The sequence below is a fragment of the Salmo salar genome, chromosome ssa04, assembly GCF_905237065.1.
Source record: "Salmo salar chromosome ssa04, Ssal_v3.1, whole genome shotgun sequence".
NCBI classification, from domain to species: Eukaryota; Metazoa; Chordata; class Actinopteri; order Salmoniformes; family Salmonidae; genus Salmo; species Salmo salar.
In genome coordinates this window covers 50,424,044-50,448,997 of record NC_059445.1, presented here as the reverse complement: position 1 = coordinate 50,448,997, position 24,954 = coordinate 50,424,044, and the positions used below count along the sequence as shown (strand labels likewise).

The window sequence follows — 24,954 nt, the reverse complement described above, 5'->3', positions numbered from 1 at the left end:
TACTTTGTTTTTGGGTGTGTAGTACCCAATGGAATAGTACTAATCCCTGTAACTTTGATATGAATTGATTAAGTGTGTGTGTGTGTGTGTGTGTGTGTGTGTGTGTGTGTGTGTGTGTGTGTGTGTGTGTGTGTGTGTGTGTGTGTGTGTGTGTGTGTGTGTGTGTGTGAGAGAGACAGAGAGAAAAAATAACTCTTTCACATGATCTGATTTGCTGCTCAGTGATTTATTTTAGCGTTTACATAGTATTTTCCAGCTCTTCAGAACAGAGGGAGACACAGCTAGACTGTACAGTGATCAGGAAGGACAGAACAACAATGCAGTGCAGTCAGGAGGCTCCCATTCCTCCAACAGACAGAGTTCTCATCTTCTCAGAGGAGGAGAGGACTCATCTGTCTCTTATTCCATGTGTCCAATCTACAGCACAAGCAAAGGACTATAATGTCCAGATACAGTCTATATACCTTTGAATGTATTCACCATTCATTAATCTATTACATCATCTAATAATGTATTTATTAATTCATCCATTTATATTTCCAATATACAGTTATTATAGCAGAGCAGATGAAGCTATGTACATCAGTTGAGAAGGATGTGAGTGAAAGAAGTGCATAATACCAGGGCATTAGTGTTAGAAGCAACCTCAATGATAAGGCACAATGTGTGTAGTAGTAGGAAGCTGAGTTATTTCCTGTAGTAGTAGGGAGCTGAGTTACTTCCTGTAGTAGTAGGGAGATGAGTTACTTCCTGTAGTAGTAGGGAGATGAGTTACTTCCTGTAGTAGTAGGGAGATGAGTTACTTCCTGTAGTAGTAGGGAGCTGAGTTACTTCCTGTAGTAGTAGGGAGCTGAGTTACTTCCTGTAGTAGTAGGGAGCTGAGTTACTTCCTGTAGTAGTAGGGAGCTGAGTTACTTCCTGTAGTAGTAGGGAGCTGAGTTACTTCCTGTAGTAGTAGGGAGCTGAGTTACTTCCTGTAGTAGTAGGGAGCTGAGTTATTTCCTGTAGTAGTAGGGAGCTGACTACTTCCTGTAGTAGTAGGGAGCTGAGTTACTTCCTGTAGTAGTAGGGAGCTGAGTTACTTCCTGTAGTAATAAGTGTGCTGACTGAGGTGTTTAGTAAAGCTGGGAGGGATGGGGTCAGGGGTTGGGCTGGAGCATTTAGGAAGGGGGAGTATATAGATTATTTAAGTACATTTTCTCCCTAAGAAATCATTATTCTTTATCAATTAATAAAGGTAATGTTTCATATTCAGGTTTACTCCCCACTGGAACCGTTACACCTCCCCTCTCCATCCTACCACCCCAACCCCACCCTGTAACTCTGAGGATATATTTTTACATTTTTAAATGTAACCTTTATTTAACTAGGCAAGTCAGTTAAGAAGAAATGATTATTTACAATGATGGCCTCCCCTGATACTATGGCATCTAGTGACTGAACAGTTCATCCACCTGTACCTGTGCAGTTCTCAGTTCTAATTGAAAGTCCAGTATTTAGGGGGTCTTAGGGGTAAATGGTAGGGTCTAAGTAGCTCTCTCTCTGTTTCCTCTATCCTGCCTATGCTTCCTTGACCTTATCCTCATAGGTGCCCTTGCCCTTGTAGGCCCCGACATAGCCACTGGCATCTGGGATCTCCTCTCGCCCAGCCTTGCCCTTCCCTTTGCCAGTCTCGTCAAAACGCTCCTTGTGTGCCCCCGTGAATTTGGTGGTGTCTGTCAGTCTGTCCACCGCCGCTGCCTTGGCCACTTTCTATGAGCAGGAAAAAGAGAGAAGGAAAGAGAGAATGAGAGATGAGCATACAAAGCAAGAACTTACCCACCCCTTACACATATGCAAACACACAGCACACACACGGACACACACACACACTCTTTCTCTCTCTGAGACTGTAATATTATCAGGCAGTGTGCTGCTGACAGGTAGACACTCACGGTGACGCCCGCGTTGGAGGGCTCCTTCCCTGCTATGAGGCCGTAGAGCTGCTGCAGCGTCTCCTCCTGGCCCTTCCCTTTAAAACGTTTCGGGGCCAACTCTGACAGGGCCTGGCTGAATTGCTCAAAGGTGATCACACGAGCTGTCTTCGCCCTAAAATACACAGACACAAAATTTTGTATGTAATTCCTGATAAGGTATTCTGAGGTCCTCTGGCTGTTTTCCCTCTCACTAGAAAGATGACTGGATCTTTCAGTGTGGAGATTTGAAACTGGACGGAGTCTCTCACTTGACTTTAGTGAAGACGATGTCCACGTCGGTGGCGGTGACGTTCTTGCCGTCGATGACCCGGCAGTCCTTGCAGAGTTTGGCAAAGTTCTTGCCATTCATCTCCTTCCCAGTAGCCTTGGTGTCCCCATGAATGGCAAACTTCTTGAAGGCCGTCTCCACCTCTGCTTCTGATACTGAGCCCTCTGCCATTCTGTCCTATACAGAGAGGGAGGGAGACAGGGGGATGATGAGAGAGAGATGAGAAAGGGATGAGAGAGAGAGAGGGGGGGATGAGAGAGGGGGATGATGAGAGAGGGATGAGAAAGGGATGAGAGAGAGAGCGAGAGGGATGAGAGAGAGAGGGGGGGGGTAGGAGAGAGAGAGAGAGAGGGGGGATGATGATAGAGGGGGGGATGATGAGAGAGGGGGGATGATGAGAGAGGGGGATGATGAGAGAGGGGGATGATGAGAGAGGGGGATGATGAGAGAGAGGGATGATGAGAGAGAGAGGGGATGATGAGAGAGGGGGATGATGAGAGAGGGGGGATGATGAGAGAGGGGGATGATGAGAGAGGGGGGATGATGAGAGAGGGGGATGATGAGAGAGAGGGGGGATGATGAGAGAGAGGGGGGTGATGAGAGAGGGGGGTGATGAGAGAGAGAGAGAGGGAGGATGAGAGAGAGAGAGGGAGAGAGATGACGAGAGGGAGAGGGGGTGAGAGAGAGAGGGGGTGATGAGAGGGAGCGGTACAACATTAAGGATGGGATGTATGAGAAAGGCATACAGTTGAGATGGTTGTTGTTTCTCACACAAAGACCAGGTGCACTGCCATAATATTGAAATAACATTGGGAGGACGCTGTGTGTCCACGAACAGGAAATTAGGTATTAAGTATTGGGAGAGATTTGGTCGTTAAGCCAAGACATTCAGCACACCATGTCTTCTGGGCATTACTCACATACTCACTTGTTTGTAATGAATCCATTAGCTGGATTGATTCCCTGCCCCGCCAAGAAATGGCTGCTGTGGCCGCTGACTTATGGTGAACACACACACACACACACACACACACACACACACACACACACACACACACACACACACACACACACACACACACACACCCATATCACACACACACACACACACACACACACCCATATCCAAACACACACACACACGCCCATATCCACACACCCATATCCACACACACACACACCCATATCCAAACACACACACACACACACACACACACCCATATCCAAAACACACACACACACCCATATCCACACACACACATCTTGAACTGTTACTGTTGTTTCAGCTACTCTCTGGCAGCTACTTAATTAAATAACGTTCCATGATGTATGATTCCTGGAGAGCAGCCTGTTGTTGGGGAAAATATCTCAATTATTTTCACTAAATGAGACCACCAGACTGCTCACTTTCTCTGTTTTTATAATGTGTCTTGTCCATTCATGATGGCTAACAAGTTAATGTATTTTATCCAAAACTGGGCCATGGAGCATTTGATATTCAAAATGTAAAGAAATATTATTATATCTTGAAGTCATTTTTTACAGTACAGGAACATTCCACAAGTTAAACACAAACATTATGCAATATAGCCCCATGACATATAATATACACTGAGTGTATAAAACATTAAGAACACATTATTTTGCCCTCAGAACAGCCCTGAATTCATCAGGGCATGGATTCTACAAGGTGTCGAAAGCGTTCCAACGGGATGCTGGCCCATGTTGAGTCCAATACTTCCCACAATTGTGTCAAATTGGCTGGATGTCCTTTGGGTGGTGGACCATTCTTGATAAACACAGGAAACTGTTGAGTGTGAAAAACCCAGCAGCGTTGCAGTTCTTGACACACTCAAACCAGTGCACCTGGCACCTACTGCCATACCCCGTTCAAAGGCACTTAAATCTTTTGTCTTGCTGATTCACCCTCTGAATGGCACACACACAATCCACGTCTTAACTGTCTCTAGGATTAAAAATCCTTCTTTAACCTGTCTCCTCCCCTTCATCTACACTGATTTAAAGTGGATTTAACAAGGGACATCAATAAGGGATCATAGCTTTCGCCTGGATCCACCAGGTGTTCCTAATGTTTTGTACACTCAGTGTATATATGTCTACACGTATGTACATTTCAAATAAAGTATGACAATGTAGTCTAGTAAAGATGCCTGAAAGTAAGCACAAAAGAAAAGTAAACCAAAAAGAGGACAGTGAGCACATTAAATGATGTCAAACAAATGGCTTCTCATTTCTATGATTTTCTGTCATGCATTGTGTTTGAACCTCTTCATTTCTGGCCCATAGACTAAGGTACAGGATAACTATAAATAGAGACATGTTTACCTTTGAGGTGAAGGGATGCTGAGTGATGATGCTGGGGATGCCCGTGCTAATGCTGTGTGTCCTCCTCCTAGCCCTACCGTTCACACCACCTTCACAATGATGAGAGAGGTGGAGAGAGAGGGGAGGGAGATGAAGAACAGAGGGTGGGGAGAGAGAGAGCACAGACCAGCACAAGCCATGACATCATATGCTGCCTGTCACTCTTGGGCGCATGCGTTCGCTCGTTCACTCCCTCTTTCTCTCAACCTTACCCCCTCCCTTTCTCCCCCTCCCCTCTCTGTCCTATATGATTTGGCTCACAACTGGTGCAACCACGCCCTGTCCTCTGTCTGTCTGTCCAGAGCAACAAAGAGGGCCTTTGTTTTGACAAACATGAAGAACAGCCTATAAAATGAGGACAGCACTATATTGTATACGAACAGTAAACATCTAATACTTGTATTTATTTATTTAACCTTCATTCAACTAGGCAAGTCAGTTGAGAACAAATTCTTATTTACAACGACTACCCCGGACGACACTGGACTAATTAATTGTGCGCCACCCTATGGGACTCCCAATCACGGCCGGATGTGAGGCAGCCTGGATTCAAACCAGGTACTGCAGTGATGCCTCTTGCACTGAGATACAGTGTCTTTGACCGCTGCGCCAGTCAGGAGCTTATTTAAACTAACATGATACACAAATCCATACGCAGCAATTATGTTTATTTGTTTCTATTCACTGCCATTCGCTCTGTCTATGCCCATTATATGAAGCATATTATGTTTTTTTAACACTGACTCAATCATAACCCTCACCCCATGTTTGACACATCTTTAACAAATGGCCATTACAATTGAACAGTGAAACCCATTCGTTTAATGAGAAAGGATGTTGGATGAAACCCCACCCTTTAGTGGCTAATCTGGTACTGGCACCACGAATATCACGTGGATAATGTTCTGTTCCGTTCTAGAGAGTGGGAATAATCTAGAATAATGTTCTGTTTACAAGATACACATACAGTTGAAGTCGGAAGTTTACATACACTTAGGTTGGAGTCATTAAAACTCGTTTTTCAACCACTCCACAAATTTCTTGTTGACAAACTTTGGTGCGAAAAGTGCAAATCAATCCCATAACAACAGCAAAGGACCTTGTGAAGATGCTGGAGGAAACAGGTACAAAAGTACCTATATCCAAAGTAAAACGAGTCCTATATCGACATAACCTGAAAAGCCGCTCAGCAAGGAAGAAGCCACTGCTCCAAAACCGGCATAAAAAAGCCAGACTACGGTTTGCAACTGCACATGGGGACAAATTTCATACTTTTTGGAGAAATATTCTATGGTCTGATGAAACAAAAATAGTACTGTTTGGCCATAATGACCATTGCTATGTTTGGAGGAAAAAGGGGGAGCCTTGCAAGCCGAAGAACACCATCCCAACCGTGAAGCACGGGGGTGGCAGCATCATGTTGTGGTGGTGCTTTGCTGCAGGAGGGACTGGTGCACTTCACAAAATAGATGGCATCATGAGGAAAGAAAATTATGTGGATATATTGAAGCAACATCTCAAGATATCAGTCAGGAAGTTAAAGCTTGGTTGCAAATGGGTCTTCCAAATGGACAATGACCCGAAGCATACTTCGGCAACTGCTTAAGGACAACAAAGTCAAGGTATTGGAGTGGTCATCACAAAGCCCTGACCTCAATCCTATAGAAAATGTGTGGGCAGAACTGAAAAAGCGTGTGCGAGCAAGGAGGCCTACAAACTTGACTCAGTTACACCAGTTCTGTCAGGAGGAATGGGACAAAATTCACCCATCTTATTGTGGGAAGCTTGTGGAAGGCTACCCAAAACGTTTGACCCAAGTTAAACAATTTAAAGGCAATGCTACCAAATGCTAATTGAGTGTATGTAAACTTCTGACCCACTGGGAATGTGATGAAAGAAATAAAAGCTGAAATAAATAATTCTCTCTACTATTGTTCTAACATTTCACATTCTTAAAATAAAGTGGTGATCCTAACTGACCTAAGACAGGGAATTTTTACTAGGATTAAATGTCAGGAATTGTGAAAAAATGAGTTTAAATGTATTTGGCTAAGGTGTATGTAAACTTCCGACTTCAACTGTAGATTATTCAGCTGTGTGATTCAGAGGGCATGTTTACCCAGATGGGACAGGCAGAGATTTGACCTTGTCCTTTAGGCTATGTTTACTGTAACTGTGTTGTGTGCGTATAAACATGATGGTGCTGTGTCCTAGATTTGTGGTTCTCAAACCTCTCCTCGGGGACTCCCAGACGTTCCATGTATTTTAACTATTCCACAGCTAGCACACCTGACTCAAATTGTCAACGAATCATCAAGCCCTTGACTAGGTGAATCAGGTGAGTTAGTTCAGGGCTACAACAAAATTGGGAAACACCTGATTCAAATTGTCCCAGAGGAGAGGTTTGAGAACCACTGTCCTAGATTTATTTTACAGAGAACAAGCAGGACAGACTGTTTTGACCGTGGACGTTGTCAGCCACCATAAAACTCTCACTGCTGTTGTGTCAACAAAAAATCGACGTGTCTTTTCATGTATTCTCTGTTTACACTAAAACAAAGCCTCACCTTTAAATACCCGTGGAAGGGGCCTGGGCTCTGGCTTTACTCTCTTTAAACACAGGTCAGTGGAGAATCATTCTGTGATCAGTCAGTACTTTTCTCCAAACAGGTTATTTCCCTGTCTCAGACAGTCTGACCCAGCAGGTCCATGGCTGAGTCTAACTTCCCCCTGTCTCCAGATGGCTACACATGTCTTCTGTGTGCAGACATGCTGCGAGACCCCGTCACCATCTCCTGTGGAGACACCTACTGTCTGGAGTGCATCAAGATCTACTGGGACCAGTACGACCACCTGGGGGTGTACAGCTGCCCCCAGTGCCGGGCCACTTTCAGCCCTCGCCCCGTGCTGAGGCGCAGTGTGCCCAACGTGACCCAGGAGCTCGAGCTGCAGCCCTTCCCCTACCTCCAGAGGGATTCACTGTGTGACTTCTGTGTAGGCCGCCGCAGCAAGGCTGTCAAGTCCTGCCTGATGTGCCTGGCCTACTACTGCGAGACACACGTCAAGCCTCACTACGAGTCGGCCACCTTCAAGAGGCACAAGCTGGTGGATGAGACAGGTCACCTGGACAGGAAGATCTGTCCGCAGCACCAGAAGGGCCTGGAGCTGTTCTGTCGCTCGGACCAGATGTGTATCTGTGTGCTGTGTACCGTCAGGGAGCACCGCAGCCACAACATCATCTCTGCTGAGGAGGAGCGCGCTGAGAAACAGGCAAGACTGCTCTTACACACTGGAACAATCTACCCTCACCGCTCTACCAGTACATGACAACTGCAATGCTATGGTTGAAATTCATTTGAAACTTCTAAAGACAAAAAGGTCTTATGGTTCCTCTTCTTCTTCAACAGAAAAACCTGGCAGTGACCCAGTCTGAGGTCCAGCACATCATTCAGGAGCGGATGAAGGAACTGCAGGAGTTGCGACACAATGTTGACGTTCTCAAGGTTAGGTCCATTTCCATTTCCTAGGTCAATTTATGGTACTTTTTATGAGACTACATCCCTTCATTAATGGTATATTTGTTTGATCATAAACTTTTGTCTTAGAAGCACAAAATCATTACTATGATATAGTATATGAATTAAAACAATGTGAGTTTGCAATGTTGCAATGTTTGCAATGTTTTGTTTTTAATTTTATGTCTATATATATATATATATATATATATATATATATATATATATATAAACAACACAATGATATTTGTGTAATATGCAGTATCTCCCTCCCCTAACGTCAGAGCAATGCCCAGCGGGTGATGTCGGACAGTGATAAGATCTTCAGTGAGATGTTGCAGGCAGTGGAGCGATGGCACGCTGAGGTGAGCCAGCTGACCAAGGCCAACATGCAGGTGGCCATGTCACAGGCTGAGGGATACGTGGAGCGGCTGGAGCAGGAGATCCTGGAGCTGCAGCGCAAAGATGTTGAGCTGCGCCAGATCCTGGACACAGAGGACAACATCCACTTCCTACAGGTAGTGGACTAGAGGAAGGGGGGGGACACTGAGCTGTCGGAACAAGGATCAGTACAATATTCAACAAAATATTAGGAATCTAGCATTGGCATTACAATGAAAAGCAAGCCTATTCAATTCAAATATGTTATTCTCCTTGTGTCTATTTAATTAAAAATTACTCACTGAAACAGTATTTCATATCTTACTTCGGCACTATGTAGAATTTCCCCACGCTGTGTGTTCCTCCTGAGCCCATGGTGCCCAAAGTACTAATCAACCCCCAGTTCTCCTTCGGAGAGATCACGAAGACTGCCACCGACATGAAGGAGCATCTAGATGACATCTGTAAGAAGGAGTTGAGCAAAATCTCCAAGCTAGGTTAGTATATTAATGCGACTACAACACAGCCTTTGTACAGAAAGAGTATAGCATTACATTGTGATAACCAACTGTAATTTTACATTTACAGTAAGTGATACCCCTGTGTACATACTTTCACCAAGAGGTGGAGACAAACAATTCAAAGGTATATATTTATGAAGTTTACATTGGTTTATTATCTGTGGAAAAAATATCATTTTTCAATCTGAATATCTCTGATGATATAATCCATATTTTGTTCCGGCACTAATACAGCACCCTCCAGGGCAGATTTTCAGGAACCCAAAACTAGAGCAGACTTCTTGAGATGTGAGTGGTCTGTTCTTGTCTGTTCTTCATACCAACTCAATCATATCATTTTCTGATAACGCCAATAAATATTACTTTTCCCTCAGATTCCTGTCCGCTCACCTTTGACCCCAACACAGCCTACAAAGAACTGGTTCTGTTTGAGGGGAACCACAAAGTGATGCGGAAGAAGACAGTCCAGTTTTACCCGGACCACCCCGAGCGATTCGATGGCTTCTCCCAGGTTCTATGCAGGGAGTCACTGGGTGGGTTCAGGTACTACTGGGAAGCAGAGTGGAGTGGGGAGTTCTCAATCGGAGTGGCCTACAAGAGCATCAGCCGCAAGAGTAAGAACTCTCACAGTCTGCTGGGCTACAACGACAAGTCCTGGAGTCTGCTCTGCTCTGACTCGGGCTACTCCGCATGGCACAACAAGATGGACAAAGACCTGCCAGAGGCCCCGCGGGCCACACGGGTTGGAGTGTACTTGGACTACACTGCCAACACGGTGGCCTTCTATTCTGTGTCAGAGGCCATGGAGCTGATCCACAAATTCAAGTCCCAGTTCTCTGAGCCCCTGTATGCAGGCTTTGGAGTGGGTTCTTCCGTGTCCCTCTGCCAACTAAAGCAGAACCTCCAACCTTACCGAGCACAGTGATAACAGACTGAGGGGTATCTACTCAGTGAAAATAGGACTATGTAAACTACACATTGCTAATGTTGCACACATGAAACATTTAAATTTAACACATTTCAATAAAATATAAAACCGTATGAGTGAAGAGTTAAGTATATTGCAAATGATAAAAACAGAAACTATAATCATATCATTCCATTGACTTTATTACTGTGACATGTAATCTTAGTCAAAGAAAATTCCTAAGTTGGAAATATATCAATGGTTCTCTTTACAAACTGTGCAAGTAAATAAATATGAACATCCTCCAGCTATAGTATCTGATACAAATGTGTATAAAGTGCATTTGGAAAGTATTCCCTTTTTCCACATCTTGTTACAATATAGCCTTATTCTAAAATGGATTTAAAAAATAATCATCATTCTACACACAATACCCCATAATGACAAAGTGAAAACAGGTTGACATTTTTGCAAATTTATTACAAATAAAAAAAACTGAAATTGAGCTCAGATGCATCGTGTTTCCATTTATCATTCTTGAGATGTTTCTACAACTTGATTGGAGTCCACCTGTGTTAAATTCAATTGATTGAACATGATTTGGAAAGGCACACACCTGTCTATTTAAGGTCCCACAGTTGACAGTGCATGTCAGAGTAAAAACCAAGCCATGAGGTCGAAGGAATTGTCCGTAGAGCTCCGAGACAGGATTGTGTCGAAGGTAACTGTCTGGACAAGAGTACCAAAAAATTACTGCAGCATTGAAGGTCCCCAAGAACACAGTGGCCTCCATCATTTTTAAATGAAAGAAGTTTGGAATCACCAAGACTCTTCCTAGAGCTGACTGGCTGGCCAAACTGAGCAATCGGGGGAGAAGGGCCTTGGTCAGGGAGGTGACCAAGAACCTGATGGTCACTGACAGAGCTCCAGAGTTCCTATGTGGATATGGGAGAACATTCTAGAAAGACAACCATCTCTGCAGCATTCCAACAATCAGGCCTTTATGGTAGTGGCCAGACGGAAGCCACTCCTTCCTTCGTAAAAGGCATATGACAGCCCGCCTGGAGTTTGCCAAAAGGCACCTAAAGGACTCTCAGACCATGAGAAACAAGATTCTCTTGTCTGATGAAACCAAGATTGAAGTCTTTGGCCTGAATGCCAAGTGTCACGTATGGAGGAAACCTGGCACCATCCCTACGGTGAAGCATTGTGGTAGCAACCCCCTTGGGCTGTGCCGTGGCGGAGATCTTTGTGGGCTATACTCAGCCTTGTCCCGGGATGGTATGTTGGTGGTTGGAGATATCCCTCCAGTGGTGTGGAGGCTGTGCTTTGGCAAAGTGTGTGGGGTTATATCCTACCTGTTTGGCCCTGTCCGGGGGTTTCATCGGATGGGGCCACAGTGTCTCCTGACCCCTCCTGTCTCAGCCTCCAGTATTTATGCTGCAGTAGTTTGTGTCAGGGGGCTAGGGTCAGTCTGTCACATCTGGAGTATTTCTCTTGTCTTTTCCGGTGTCCTGTGTGAATTTAAATATGCTCTCTCTAATTCTCTCTCTCTCGGAGGACCTGAGCCCTAGGACCATGCCTCAGGACTACCTGGCTTGATGACTCCTTGCTGTCCCCAGTTCACCTGGCCGTGCTGCTGCTCCAGTTCCAACTGTTCTGCCTGCAGCTATGGAACCCTGACCTGTTCACCGGACGTGCTACCTGTCCCAGACCTGTTGTCCCAGACCTGCTGGAACCCTGACCTATTCACCGGACGTGCTACCTGTCCCAGACCTGCTGTTTTCAACTCTCTAGAGACAGCAGGAGCGGTAGAGATACTCTCAAAGATCGGCTATGAAAAAGCCAACTGACACTTACTCTTGTGTTACTGAATTGTTGCACCCTCGACAACTACTATGATTATTATTATTTGACAATGCTGGTCATTTATGAACATTTGAACATCTAGGCCATGTGCTGTTATAATCTCCACCCGGCACAGCCAGAAGAGGACTGGCCACCCCTCATAGCCTGGTTCCTCTCTAGGTTTCTTCCTAGGTTTTGGCCTTTCTAGGGAGTTTTTCCTAGCCACCGTGCTTCTACACCTGCATTGCTTGCTGTTTGGGGTTTTAGGCTGGGTTTCTGTACAGCACTTTGAGATATCAGCTGATGTAAGAAGGGCTATATAAATACATTTGATTTGATTAGCAGCATCATGCTGTGGGGATGGTTTTCAGTGGCAGGGATTGGGAGACTAGTCAAGATCAAGGAAAAGATGAACAGAGCAAAGTAGAGAGAGATCCTTGATGAAAACCTGCTCCAGAGCACTCAGGACCTCAGACTGGGGCGAAGGTTCACCTTCCAACAGGACAACAACCCTAAGCACACAGCCAAGACAACGCAGGAGTGGCTTCAGGAACAAGTCTCTGAAAGAGCTTGAGAGGATCTGCAGAGAAGAATGGAAGAAACTCCCCAAATACAGGTGTGCCAAGCTTATAGAGTCATACCGTGGAAGACTCAAGGCTGCAATCGCTGCTAAAGGTGCTTCAACAAAGTACTGAGTAAAGGGTCTGAATACTTACAGTAACCAGTCAAAGGTTTGGTCACACCTACTCATTCAAGGGTTTTTCTTTATTTTTAAAATGTTCTACTCTGTAGAATAATAGTGAAGACATCAAAACTATGAAATAACACATGGAATCATGTAGTAACCAAAAAATATTTTATATTTGAGATTCTTCAAAGTTGCCACCCTTTGCCTTGATGACAACTTTGCACACTCTTGGCATTCTCTTAACCAGCTTCATTAGGTAGTCACCTGGAATGCATTTGTTACCAGGTGTGCCTTGTTTAAAGTTAATTAGTGGAATTTCTTTCCTTCTTAATGTGTTTGAGCCAATCAGTTGTGTTGTTACAAGGTAGGGGTGGTATACAGAATATAGCCCTATTTGGTAAAAGACCAATTCCATATTATGGCAAGAACAGATCAAATAAGCAAAGAGAAACTACAGTCAAACATTACTTTAAGACATGAAGGTCAATCAATACGGAAAATTTCAAGAACTTTGAACGTTTCTTCAAGTGCAGTCGCAAAAACCATCAAGCGCTATGATGAAACTCTCTCATGAGAACCGCCACAGGAAAGGAAGACCCAGAGTTTCCTCTGCTGCAGAGGATAAGTTCATTAGAGTTACCAACCTCAGAAATTGCAACCCAAATAAATGCTTCAGAGTTCAAGTAACAGACACATCAATATCAACTTTTCAGAGGAAACCATGAAAATCAGGCCTTCATGGTCGAATTGCTACCACTACTAAAGGACACCAATAAGAAGAAGAGACTCGCTTGGGCCGAGAAACACGACAATGGACATTAGACGGGTGGAAATCTCTCCTTTGGTCTGACGAGTCCAAATGTGAGATTTATTTTTTTATCTGTCTTTGTGAGACGCAGAGTAGGTGAACAAATGATCTCTGCATCTGTGGTTCCCACCATGAAGCATGGAGGAGGTGTGATGGTGCTTTGTTGGTGACACTGTCTGTGATTTATTTAGAATTCAAGGCACACTTAACCAGCATGGCTACCACAGCATTCTGTAGCGTTACGCCATCCCATCTGGTTTGCGCTTAGTGGGACTATCATTTGTTTTCAACAGGACAATGACCCAACACACCTCCAGGCTGTGTAAGGGCTATTTGACCAAGGAGGAGAGTGCAGGAGTGCTGCATCAGATGACCTGGCCTCCACAATCACCCGACTTCAACCCAATTGAGATGGTTTGGGATGAGTTGGACCGCAGAGTAAAGGAAAAGCAGCCAACAAGTGCTCAGCATATGTGGGAACTCCTTCAAGACTGCTGGAAAAGCATTCCAGGTGAAGCTGGTTGAGAGAATATCAAGCGTGTGCAAAGCTGTCATCAAGGCAAAGGGTGGCTACTTTGAAAAATCTAAAATATATTTTGATTTGCTTAACACTTTTGGTTACTACATGATTCCATGTGTTAATTCATAGATTTTATGTCTTCACTATTATTCTACAATGTAGAAAAATAGTCAAATAAAGAAAAACCCTTGAATGAAGGTGTCCAAGCTTTTGACTGGTACATAATGCATAAAACATTGATTCTAAAAATAAATACAGTACACTGTTACGCAATTTTTTTCTGATCTCTGTTCTGAAGTACTACCATGATCACAAACTAATAAATAATTAAAGATTAACTATGACAATATCAAAATGCATGAAATACCTATCTTGGATCAAGGACATCTACAAAAAAGAATAAATAAAGAACAAGTCATTTGAGCTTGTTTACATGGAAACCAGTTCACCTGTGAAACCCAAAGCAGTGTCCTCTTATGGAACACGCCAACAGAAAACACTGGTAGTTTTCTCACTAATAAATCTGCCTACGTAGGACATTTACAGAGAAAGCCACCTGACCAGTCCTACTTCAAGTCCTTGTTGTGTGTCAATTCTCACAAGGCCTCCTCCCAGCCAGGTGAAGTGCTGATAGTTAAGAGTATCAGCGTGAGTGAGCGATGTGACGGGCCCCTGGCCCTGTCCCTGGCTTACTATGGGAAACCTGGTGCCTCTTCATGGTGTCTTTTAGTTTGAAGGTCTGTCCACAGTCAGTACATTGAAAGGGTCTCTCCCAGGAGTGGATGCGTGTGTGTTTGTTGAGGGTGCGGCGGTGGCAGAAGGCCTTCCCACACACCCCACAGACGAAGGGCCTCGCTCCCGTGTGAATGTTCCTGTGCTCCTCCAGGTTCCTCTGCTGGGCGAAGCAGCAGCCACAGTCTGGGCACTGATGGGAGGGCGAGGGTGATGGCGGGCGAGTGTGGAAGGAGGGTGAAGGAACACCCGAGAGGGTCCCCCAGGTCAACTGTCCATCTTCAGAGATTAGCCTTGTGTACCTGGCAGTAAGCTCAGTCTCGTCACTAGAAGCATTACTCCGCAGTCCGTCTATCACTGGTCTGTCCTGGACATGTGGATGATAGGCGTCAGGAGCTAGGGGTGGGGGTGGGATCTGACTGGACACTGTGGGTGTTGGATGCGTGTACATGGTGGAGGAAAGAGAGTTGTTTCTGGGAAGGAAGATGTAAGGTGTGTCCACAGACATGCTTTCATGTTCTGTTGTTCTCACAGACATCTGGATGGGCTCTGGAGGAGCACTCTCCTGATGCCAGTCAGGATCCTCCACTTCCTGCTTACACACAAAGATGGACCCTTCCTCTGGGACCCTCTTATGCTCGTCCTGCTCCTCCTGATAGCTGGTCATCCCCACGTCAGGAATCTCCAGGCTGAAATGGACAGACTCCAGTTTAACTGTCTCCAGCTGGTTGAGAAATGACTTGGTCAAAGCATCTGGCTGATCACTGGTGCTCTGCATCTTGACACTCCTTTAAATTCAAAAAAATGAAATTACAATCAAGGGCACTTACATTTCAAGAGATGAAGGTTAATCATAGTGAATCGTTATGATCTGAATGTGACTAAACAATTAAAATCTTAAGACACTGAGGATGATAGAATAACTGAAGAGAAGATACGCTCAATAGCAGCCACACATTGACCTACCCTTGTTCTTGTGCCTCTGTTGAGCTCTGTGCTGTGTCTGTCTGTGTAGGGGCAGGCGAGGAGACGGTGAAGACCCCAGACCCAAGCCGCTGCTCAGCCATGCTGATTGCTTCCTCCATATCCCTGGGCTGCTGCTTCTGCACCCAGGCACCAGCCTCCTTTGGCAATAGGGACAGAAACTGCTCCATGGCAACACACTGCTCTACTTGTGCAGCAGTCCTTATGTCAGGCCTAAGCCAGTGCTTAGCAGCTGAGTCAAGCCTCTGCCCCAGCTCTCTGGCTCCCTTCTGGGTGTCGTACCTCAGGGACAGGAAGTCCTGCCTGCTCTTGTCCTCCACAGTCCACATCTGTCTCTGTACCCTGGTCTGGGAGGCATTAGTCAACCCCTGGGGTCTGATCGGTTGACTCTTCTTCTGTGACTCCTCTTGCAGCAGCCCAGGCAGCCTAGCAACCCAGTCCTCCGGGTCTTTATCGCTCCCTGTTGTCATTCCAGACCTTCTCTGTTCCTCTTCATCCTGCGGTGAAGACCGGTCAAGGGTTTTGGTTAAACCATCCTTGACCAGCTGGCTGAGGACCTTGGCCTGGATCTCCCCCTGTCTGGTCAGAGCTTTCAGCTGTTGTTTATGCACATCCAGCAGGGACACCAGGAACTCAACCACATTCATATTGCTTGCAGGTGCCTATGGTGAGAGCAGTAAAATAAATGGACTACTGGATCACAAAGGCATATATTACCCCAAAGAGTCAAATTTCCAGTAGCATCACTGCAACTTAACTAGTTAGCCAGGTGGACAACGTTAAGTGGGTGATTTAAACGTTTTTTTTTAATGATAGCAGAATGATTATCTGCAAAGGTATTACACAGAATAGAACATAACTCAAAGTAATAGAAGTTACCTGTGATTGTTAATTACTCGCCGTGGACGTTTCAGTAGCTAGCTACAAATAATATTTTGACAACAATGGACGAGAGGAATGTTTACAATGTTACACCACACAGGCGTCGTCACAATCAAATGGTACCCCCCCGGAAACAATAGAAAACTTTCTACGTAACGTTAGCTAGCTAACTGTAGACTAACTTGCACGAAATACAATACAAGTAAAATACCAAAAGAAGCCTTAGCCTCACGGTCAGTAACTATATTTTTCTACCTGTGGTTTTGGTCAGCTTGATAGTCGGTGAAAGTTGCCTATAGCCTGTCTTGTCAGCTAACGTTAACTTAGCTAGCTAGCCTACTAAACTTGCACTAACGTTAGCTAGTTAGCTAACGTAATCCTTCATCCAGAGATACATTTAAATGAGCTAGCTAAATGTACAGCCTTTTAAACATTCATAACCTCTTGGATCACGTGTTAGAAACATAGCCAATTAAGGCTGAGTATAATACATTTTATACTCAGCCATATACATTCATTTTATTTTATTTTCACAGAATGTATTATAAAGTTACACCCAAGTTATCTTCATTGCCCAGTGGCACAATTATTACCAAATGTTTATAAACATAGAGACTCCAAGAGTGGAACCATGGAAGTGGTGCGGTTATTAACAAACCTACAAGCAGTGCACCGACAGCAGCTACAGCACCTGACTGTACAGGGAGAGATCCAGACTCTGTGGCACAGTTACTGGAGAAGGAGGAGCTCAGGAGAATGGAGCCCAATGTGAAGCTGGAGGAAGTGGAGGATCAAGCCTGAGCCCAGTTAAGGCAGAACAGAGGCGACAGCAGCAGGGCTTCAGCTCTATGAGGTACGACCCAGAGAGAGGACCCAGGGAGCTGGCGCAAGGGCTGGAGAGTGCTGCCCATTACTGGCTCCGAGGAGGACGGCTGTGGATGTGGTGAGGTGTGTGGCCCTGCAGAGTTTTGTATCCCTCCTGCCCAAAGATGTTGGAGACTGAGTGCTGAAACAGTGCCCCCAGGAGATGGAGGAAACTATCTGCATGGCTAAGGAGTACCTGAACAACACACTTGGGGAGTAGAGCAGTGAGATGGACAACCACTCTGATGGAGAGGGGTACTCTGTAGACCAACAGAGAGAAGAAGAAGCAGGGTACGGACAGATCATGATTTGAGTGTTTCTTACACTCATATGTTGCCTACAAATATTGTGGGTTTATTGGAATGCATTTGTTGATATGTCTATTTCAATTTATTTTCAGACATGCAGAACCTAACGTTAACTGTGAGAAGATTGGTCACAGGACCATGGCCAGGGTTGTTTCGGAAGAGGATAAATGTGTCCAAAGTCTGCCAGTACAGTAGTTTCAATATAAATGCCAGACATCTGGATGACATTTACAGTGAGGATAGGAGACTTGATGGGGAAGATGATTTTGCTGAACATGAGGACTGGGTTAAAGAGGAGATAAAATACAATAGCCAGTCTGAGGTGAAGGTTGAGATCGGGTCAGCCTCTGAGATAGGACAGTCTGTTGACATGGCTAGAAATACTGAGAAGGTTGAGAGGGGTCAGCTAAGAAACATAGCAAATCAGATGCCTGTCTCTGGGAGGGCCAAGAGATGTGTATCTGCCCATCATCTCCCCGTAAAGCCCGAATACCGCTGAGGGAGACCCTCTCCTACCTGAAACGTAAAAACAAAAGATCCCTCCTATAGACCAAGCCACTGCTGTCCTGACTGTGGTAAGAACTACAAACAGGCTGACTTTGTCAGTAAACACAGTTGCAGTGCCTTCCCTAAATTCCACTGTCCTGACTGTGACCAAACCTTTACTTCTCAGACATGCCTGACCCACCACCGCAGAATCAATTATACGGTTGTGGGCTGCCCTGAGTGTGGAAAGAAGTTCAGGGACAAGTATAATCAGAAATGTTACGAGAACCCACACAGGTGAGACCCCTTATACTTGTACAGACTGCGGGGACGTCTGTTTTCGTGTGAAAAAGCTGCAGGAGAAACAGCAACATCCACACAGGAGAAAGGCCATTCCGCTGCAGTGTGTGTGGGAGGGCTTCCATCACAGCCGCAACCTGACAAAACACAAGCTTCCTCACTCCCAGGCGAAGCCCTTCCTCTGTACCCGCTGTGGAAAGAACTATAAACTCAATGACAAGATGCTGAGGCATCTGAGGACAGTGCACGATGAAAGCATGTTCCCTTGGATGTGGTACAGAGGAAGGGCATCTTCCCCTAACCCTGCCTTGTTAATAATGCTTACATCTCAGATCCTTCCAACTGCTTTAGTCCCAAACCAGCTAACTAAATTACTCCATATGTTCAACAATAAACATTTAACATCAGCCTACTTTAGTGGATATTATTTATTATCCACATTAATATAGCAACATTTAAGTTAATACACCAGTTTCCCCATGATGAACATTTTAAGAAGCACAAAGACTATTTTGGATCTACAGACTGTCCCTGACAAGTGTGACGAATGAGTGCAGGTACTGTATGATTGTAACGGGCAGCAGGTAGCCTAGTGGTTAGGGAGTTGGGCCAGTAACCCAAAGGTTGCTGGATCAAATCCCTGAGCTATTCTGTTCCCCGGGTGCTGTGGATGTTGATTAAGGCAGTCCCCCACGAGTTAACACACTTCAGTTGTATAACTGACTAGGTATCTTTCCCTAAAGATTGGTCAGAAGCAGCTGAATGGATTGTACAATAGCTTGAGAAACGGTCAAATTCTATGCACAAATTGGTTTACGTCCCTGTTAATGAGCATTTCTCATTTGCCAGGATAATCCATCCACCTGACAGGTGTGGCATATTAAACAGCATGATCATTACACAGGTACCCCTTGTGCTGGGGACAATAAAAGGCCACTCTAAAATGTGCAGTTTTGTCCCACAACACAATGCCACAAGTCTCAAGTTGAGGGAGCCTGCAATTGGCATGCTGACTGTAGGAATGTCCACCAGAGCTGTTGTCAAGATCATTTTATGTTAATTTCTCTACCATAAGACTTATTTAAATTGACTTATTTCCTCATATGAACTGTAACTCAGTAAAATCTTTGAAATTGTTACATTTTGCATTCATATTTTTGTTCAGTATAATTATGTAGCCTCGGCTCCCGGATGCTGTAACTGTGCAATCTGTATCGAAGCTGTGCATGGAAGTAAAGCTTGGCTACAACTTTGATACAGAATCCATACTGATGAGTGTTCAGGGAAAATAAAGAGCAGATACTGCATATCCTCTTAATACTCTATACATTTTACAGTTTTATTACAATAATCATGTAGACATCATGCTCCTGCTGACGAGCAAATACAGAGGCACCCTAGCCTGTCAAATCACCAGTCAATCCTTTTTCAAAAGAATACAAAAATAAGTCACAAATACAGAAAGCGAATATACACCAGATTAAACCCTTATTCTGGAGGGTCTCGGTGTCTGCTTTTTGTAGCTCCGTCTTTAATTTGTGAACTGTACATCAAATGAACTGAATGACATCACTCCAGGGATAGTCGTCAGGCCCTGGTTAGAGCGCTCAGTCAGGGACTGATTCATTACTGAAATTGTCACATCACATTACCCTCTACCCATGTGATAGGTCAAAAAAATCTCAACTCATATAGACTTGCAGAGGTTCCCAAATGCCGTTAAACGATCATTTATTTCAACTTGAAGCAAAGATGATTTAGCAATGTGTTGAGTTTGCCCCTCTCCTTTCTCCTCCCATCCCTTGTTAATTAACTACTTACCTTAGCATGCATAAACCTCTACCTTATGTACATTCACATCTTCCCCTAACCCTGCCTGGTTAATAATGCTAATATCTCAGATCCTTCCAACTGCTTTAGTCCCAAACCCACATCTATAGCCTTAAAGATAGAATGCGCAGTAGGGGAAACTGCGCCACGGCTGTTTTTGTTTTGTTGACGAAGCAGAGCTGGGGAGCGTTGGGTCTCATGGTAAAAATAAATGCACTATATACACACTGCTGTCCTATCTCGCGTCCAATCATGTCCGAGAGAAAAACACAGTTCATTGTTTGCAGTAACTTCTTTGTTGTTGTAATATCGCAAACGGGCGTGGCAGTTTCACCATGAAGGACTCCAGCTTTAAAGTTGGAATCTGTAGTGGTGAAACTGGCAACTAGTTTGACAGAACACAGCTTTTGTTTGGATCATCTCCCATGCGTAAGGTAGGCAACACTAGTCTTGGCAAGCTTAGCTCCAGACAAACACTAAAACCATGTGACCCAACTAACATTAGCTTACCCCCTGCACAATGTAAAGGAACTAAATTGACAGGAACAACTGACTGGGTTGAGAACTGGACCTACTCAGCAGCCTTGCTATATACAATTTACAGGCACACATACATACATACATGAACCACACACACAAATGCACATGATGCACATCAATCGCTTAGCCCAACAGCAGCGCCATGACTTCATGTGGCTCAGGTTCCATGTTCATGGTTAGTGCACTCGTTGTCCATTGATAACAACGTCATCAAACTCCTACAGGAGGCAAACGCAGAGAACAGCAGAGTTAATATGACTCCAGTGTCATGGAGTCATATAAACCCAATAATAACACTCACAGCCATGATGGACACTGTGTGACTTCTGAAATGTCAATACATCTATGACAGACAAATAAAGAAGTTCATATCTGCAGTGCCAACTAACTCCCCCAGACCACCCTCACCTCTTCACTCTCCCTCTCCTCTTCGTCCTGGGCCTGTGCGTCAGAGGCCCCTCCAGCCTTGAGCAGGGCCTGTACCTCCTTGTTGGGCCTGTGCAGGGAGCAGTAGAGGGCTGTGTGGCCTGCATAGGAGGGCTGGTCTACATTGGCTCCCCTTTGCAGCAGCAGCTGTACCACCCTGGGGCTCTGGGACTCCACAGCCCAGTGGAGAGGGGAACGGCCTGAGCCTGGATCCTGGGGGGGGGGGGCAGAAAGGGAGAGAGAGGCAGTGAGTGGATCATCATAACCTTTAAGTGTAATTATCTTGCTCAGCAGGTGAGGGGACCTTTAATGACTTTAATGAATGAAGTGCTCAGGCATGTTGGAACCCAGCAGGCATGGAGGACCCACCCTGTCTATATCAGTCTGATATAGTAACTACTGTGGGCTACTCACCCTCTGGTTAACATCAGCTCCTGCCTCAATCAGCATTCTGATGATGTCCTCCTTGCCCCTCTGTACTGCCAAATGCAGTGCACTCACCCCTGAAAGAGGGAAAGAAAGGAGGAGGGTGCCATTACAAATAGAGAAACCTAAAAAGGTAAAACAGGGATGATAAAGTTACGGTATGCAAAGTTTCTAACGGTACAACGACAGGCTACATGTCGTCTGGGCGATCTGTGTACCTGAGTAGTTGGTGAGGTGTAGATAGTCGGTGCTCTGGCAGTTGGAGGTGATCTCTCGTACACAGTCCTGCCTCAGCTCCCTGACAGCTAAGTGCAGCGGTGTGTTCCCTCCTCTCTCCTGGAGCTCAGCACTCGCACCACCCCACAGCAGCCCCCGCACACACTGGGACTGGTCCACTATGACAGCCAGGTGGAGGGCAGTCTGACAGAGGAAGTAAGGAGGAGGAAGAAAAGAAGTGGACATTGAAAATAGAGGAAAACACAATAGAGACAAAAAGTCCCCCAAAGTAGGAGATTTGAGAGGGCCAAATGAAGAGTGAGGAGACCAAGAAAATGGAAGTGGACATGTTAATTACATGTTAATAGCCCCCCCATTGGGAAACCTCCCTATGTTGGTGTGGCTGATCTCAGCTCAGAAGAGCAGTGTGTCCCTGTGCTTACCTGTCCCAAGTGGTTCTGGATGTCCAGGTAAGGCACCCAGCTCCTGTCCAGAGCTATCACCCCCAGTAAGTATTGTACGAAGGCCCAGTGCTCGTGGATAAGAGCCAAGTGAAGAGCCCTATGGGCAAAGGAGATGTTTGAGATAACAATGACAAATAGCCAACAAACTGCTGTTCATCATGTGAATAGTAACGAGAGCCTACTCACGTGTCTCCATCCTCAGACACAAAGTTAAGTGTGTTGAGCATCTCGTCTCTCCTCTGTCTTTCCTCCTCCGGGCTCGGTGCTGCTTGCCTCCCACGGTCATCGACTGTGTAACTGATAACTGGTTCATTCAGGTGCATGGTCCCCAGCCCCTGTGATATACTCCCCACCGTCTCATCTGTAATTGAGTCCCCTATAGCTGAGTCCAACCTCTCTCCACCACCCAGTGAACTAAAGTCCATAGGGTGCTTGTCAGTGTCATCCAGTGAGGGGTAGGAGGCCGTGTGAGGAGGGGACCTGGGCCCCCAGGTTTTGGATGTCTCATTGCTGAAGGAGTCATCCAGGCTCAGCGCTGTTCCACTCAGACATTCTAGCCCACTGTCGCACCAATCATCCGGTGCAGAAGTACCCAGAGTTTCGTGTTTGTCAAGCCCGAAGCCAAGTATAGGCCGTGCATGCTGCTTTCCAAAATCGCACCTGGGCTGAATACCAGCCATTACGAATACTGCTGCTAGCTAGCTATTCGTTTTTTATAATAGACTCCTTTGCAACAGCTGGTTAAAATCGATTGCTTTTACTAACCAGACAGTTTGCGAAAGCAATGTAGCAGGCTAGCTGTGCTTTCAAGCTGGTAACTGATGTCCTAGCAGTTAGTTAGCTAGCTAGCACGCTAAAGGTGCAAGAGGACCAAGTCTACGAAAACAGCACAGGGCGCTGCATCTAAGCTCTAACTGATATCATCAAAGTTCATCTTCACCTGATAAGCTTTTTCACGAAGTAAAATAAATATGAACGTTACCGTGCTAAATTGTTTACAGGTCAAGTCGTCTCGCGAAAGGAGATGTCCTGGGGAATTCCCAAGCCTCTCCAACCAAGTCTGTGAGAAGGAGTAGGTCCTGTGCGCATGCGTGACATTGCATATCCGATAGGTCCTTTATTACTGATAGAACAATGAGAAAAAAGATTTGACTGTATTACTCTTATAGTGAGATTAAATCAATGTTTATTTATTTACACAGTTTAGCAGATGTTACAGCGGGTGCAGCGAAATGCTTATGTAACTAGCTCCTAACATTACAGTAAAATGTCAAACAAGTACACAAATAATAATACAAATGTAAAAAACACAACACACACTAAGAATGATATGTACAGCAGTAGATATATTAGTGAGCTATGTCAAGAATCCAGTAAATAAGTACATGGTACAAAACCCCACGGCAAAATTAATATAATTGAAGGAACTTTGCTTCTGGACCAGAGGCCGGAATATAAATATCCACTATAGTTCAAAAGTTTGGGGTCACTTAGAAATGTCCTTGTTTTTGAAAGAAAAGCATTTTTTTTGTCCATTAAAATAACATCAAATTGATCAGAAATACAGTGTAGACATTGTTAATGTTGTCAATGACTATTGTAGCTGGAAACGGCAGATTTTTTATGGAATATCTACATAGGCGTACAGAGGCCCATTATCAGCAACCATCACTCCTGTGTTCCAATGGCATGTTGTGTTATCTAATCCAAGTTTATCATTTTGAAAAGGCTAATTGATCATTAGAAAAAACCTTTTGCAATTATGTTAGCACAGCTGAAAACCGTTGTTCTGATTAAAGAAGCAATAAAACTGGCCTTCTTCAGACTAGTTGAGTATCTGGAGCATCAGCATTTGTGGGTTCGATTACAGGATCAAAATAGCCAGAAACAAAGAACTTTCTTCTGAAACTCATCAGTCTATTCTTGTTCTGAGAAATGAAGGCTATTCCATGTGAGCAATTGCCAAGAAACTAAAGATCTCGTGCAACGCTGTGTACTACTCTCTTCACAGAACAGTGCAAACTGGCTCTAACTAGAATAGAACGAGGAATGGGAGGCCCCAGTGCACAACTGAGCAAGAGGACAAGTACATTAGAGTGACTAGTTTGAGAAACAGACGCCTCACAAGTCCTCAACTGGCAGCGTCATTAAATAGTACCCTCAAAAAAACAGTCTCCACGTCAACAGTGAATAGGCGACTCCGGGATGCTGGCCTTCTAGGCAGAGTTGCAAAGAAAAAGCCATATCTCAGACTGGCCAATAAAAATAAAAGATTAAGATGGGCAAAAGAACACAGACACTGGACAGAGGAACTCTGCCTAGAAGGCCAGAATCCCGGAGTCGTCTCTTCACTGTTGACGTTGAGACAGGTGTTTTGCGGGTACTATTTAAAATTTATTCGGGATCGGTGTCCCTTCCATGGGATAGTTGAGATAACGTAGGCTAATGCGATTAGCATGAGGTTGTAAGTAACAAGAACATTTCCCAGGACATACACATGTCTGATATTGGCAGAAAGCTTAAATTCTTGTTGATCTAACTGCACTGTCCAATTTACAGTAGAAATTACAGTGAAAGAATACCATGCTATTGTTTGAGGAGAGTGCACAATTTTGAACATAAAAAGTTATTAATAAAGAAATTAGGCTTATTTGAGCAGTCTTGATTAAAAAAAAATGA

The 24,954-nt window shown here is 44.8% G+C and overlaps 4 protein-coding genes and 1 long non-coding RNA gene across 7 annotated transcripts; 2 read left to right on the top strand and 3 right to left on the bottom strand.

Annotated features, from left to right (window-relative positions):
* Positions 1 to 207: 207 nt before the first annotated feature.
* LOC106603358 (tubulin polymerization-promoting protein family member 3) lies at positions 208 to 4,771 on the bottom strand. Of its 2 annotated transcripts, none has more exons than XM_014196931.2 (4): positions 4,591 to 4,771; positions 2,225 to 2,421; positions 1,935 to 2,088; positions 208 to 1,752 (listed from the first exon to the last, which is right to left on the bottom strand). In XM_014196931.2, the coding sequence occupies exons 2-4, from the start codon at positions 2,413 to 2,415 to the stop codon at positions 1,561 to 1,563; spliced, it is 537 nt and encodes a 178-aa protein (XP_014052406.1). In that variant the 5' UTR covers positions 2,416 to 2,421; positions 4,591 to 4,771; the 3' UTR covers positions 208 to 1,560. The 2 variants fall into 2 exon arrangements, with proteins under 2 accessions (XP_014052406.1, XP_014052407.1); XM_014196932.2 differs by having other exon boundaries at positions 2,225 to 2,416; positions 4,591 to 4,733.
* Positions 4,772 to 7,220: 2,449 nt separating this feature from the next.
* LOC106603357 (tripartite motif-containing protein 16) lies at positions 7,221 to 10,458 on the top strand. The gene is made up of 7 exons (XM_014196925.2): positions 7,221 to 7,899; positions 8,037 to 8,132; positions 8,429 to 8,662; positions 8,866 to 9,022; positions 9,114 to 9,170; positions 9,281 to 9,334; positions 9,421 to 10,458. Exons 1-7 carry the CDS (start codon positions 7,339 to 7,341, stop codon positions 9,969 to 9,971), a joined length of 1,710 nt encoding a protein of 569 aa, XP_014052400.1. The 5' UTR covers positions 7,221 to 7,338; the 3' UTR covers positions 9,972 to 10,458.
* Positions 10,459 to 14,082: 3,624 nt separating this feature from the next.
* Positions 14,083 to 16,782, bottom strand: LOC106603354 (zinc finger and SCAN domain-containing protein 21). 2 transcript variants are annotated; one of them, XM_014196923.2, is made up of 4 exons: positions 16,671 to 16,782; positions 16,413 to 16,454; positions 15,516 to 16,195; positions 14,083 to 15,337 (listed from the first exon to the last, which is right to left on the bottom strand). In XM_014196923.2, exons 3-4 carry the CDS (start codon positions 16,178 to 16,180, stop codon positions 14,461 to 14,463), a joined length of 1,542 nt encoding a protein of 513 aa, XP_014052398.1. In that variant the 5' UTR covers positions 16,181 to 16,195; positions 16,413 to 16,454; positions 16,671 to 16,782; the 3' UTR covers positions 14,083 to 14,460. The 2 variants fall into 2 exon arrangements, with proteins under 2 accessions (XP_014052398.1, XP_045573003.1); XM_045717047.1 differs by having other exon boundaries at positions 14,083 to 15,238; positions 16,413 to 16,688.
* Positions 16,783 to 17,280: 498 nt separating this feature from the next.
* On the top strand, positions 17,281 to 18,780 carry LOC106603356 (uncharacterized). The gene is made up of 2 exons (XR_001328400.2): positions 17,281 to 17,570; positions 17,680 to 18,780. It is a non-coding gene; the product is annotated as an uncharacterized lncRNA (long non-coding RNA).
* Positions 18,781 to 19,682: 902 nt separating this feature from the next.
* On the bottom strand, positions 19,683 to 23,355 carry LOC106603353 (NF-kappa-B inhibitor alpha). Its single transcript, XM_014196922.2, has 6 exons — positions 22,462 to 23,355; positions 22,255 to 22,372; positions 21,814 to 22,015; positions 21,584 to 21,672; positions 21,152 to 21,382; positions 19,683 to 20,961 (listed from the first exon to the last, which is right to left on the bottom strand). The coding sequence occupies exons 1-6, from the start codon at positions 22,953 to 22,955 to the stop codon at positions 20,920 to 20,922; spliced, it is 1,176 nt and encodes a 391-aa protein (XP_014052397.2). The 5' UTR covers positions 22,956 to 23,355; the 3' UTR covers positions 19,683 to 20,919.
* Positions 23,356 to 24,954: the final 1,599 nt, after the last annotated feature.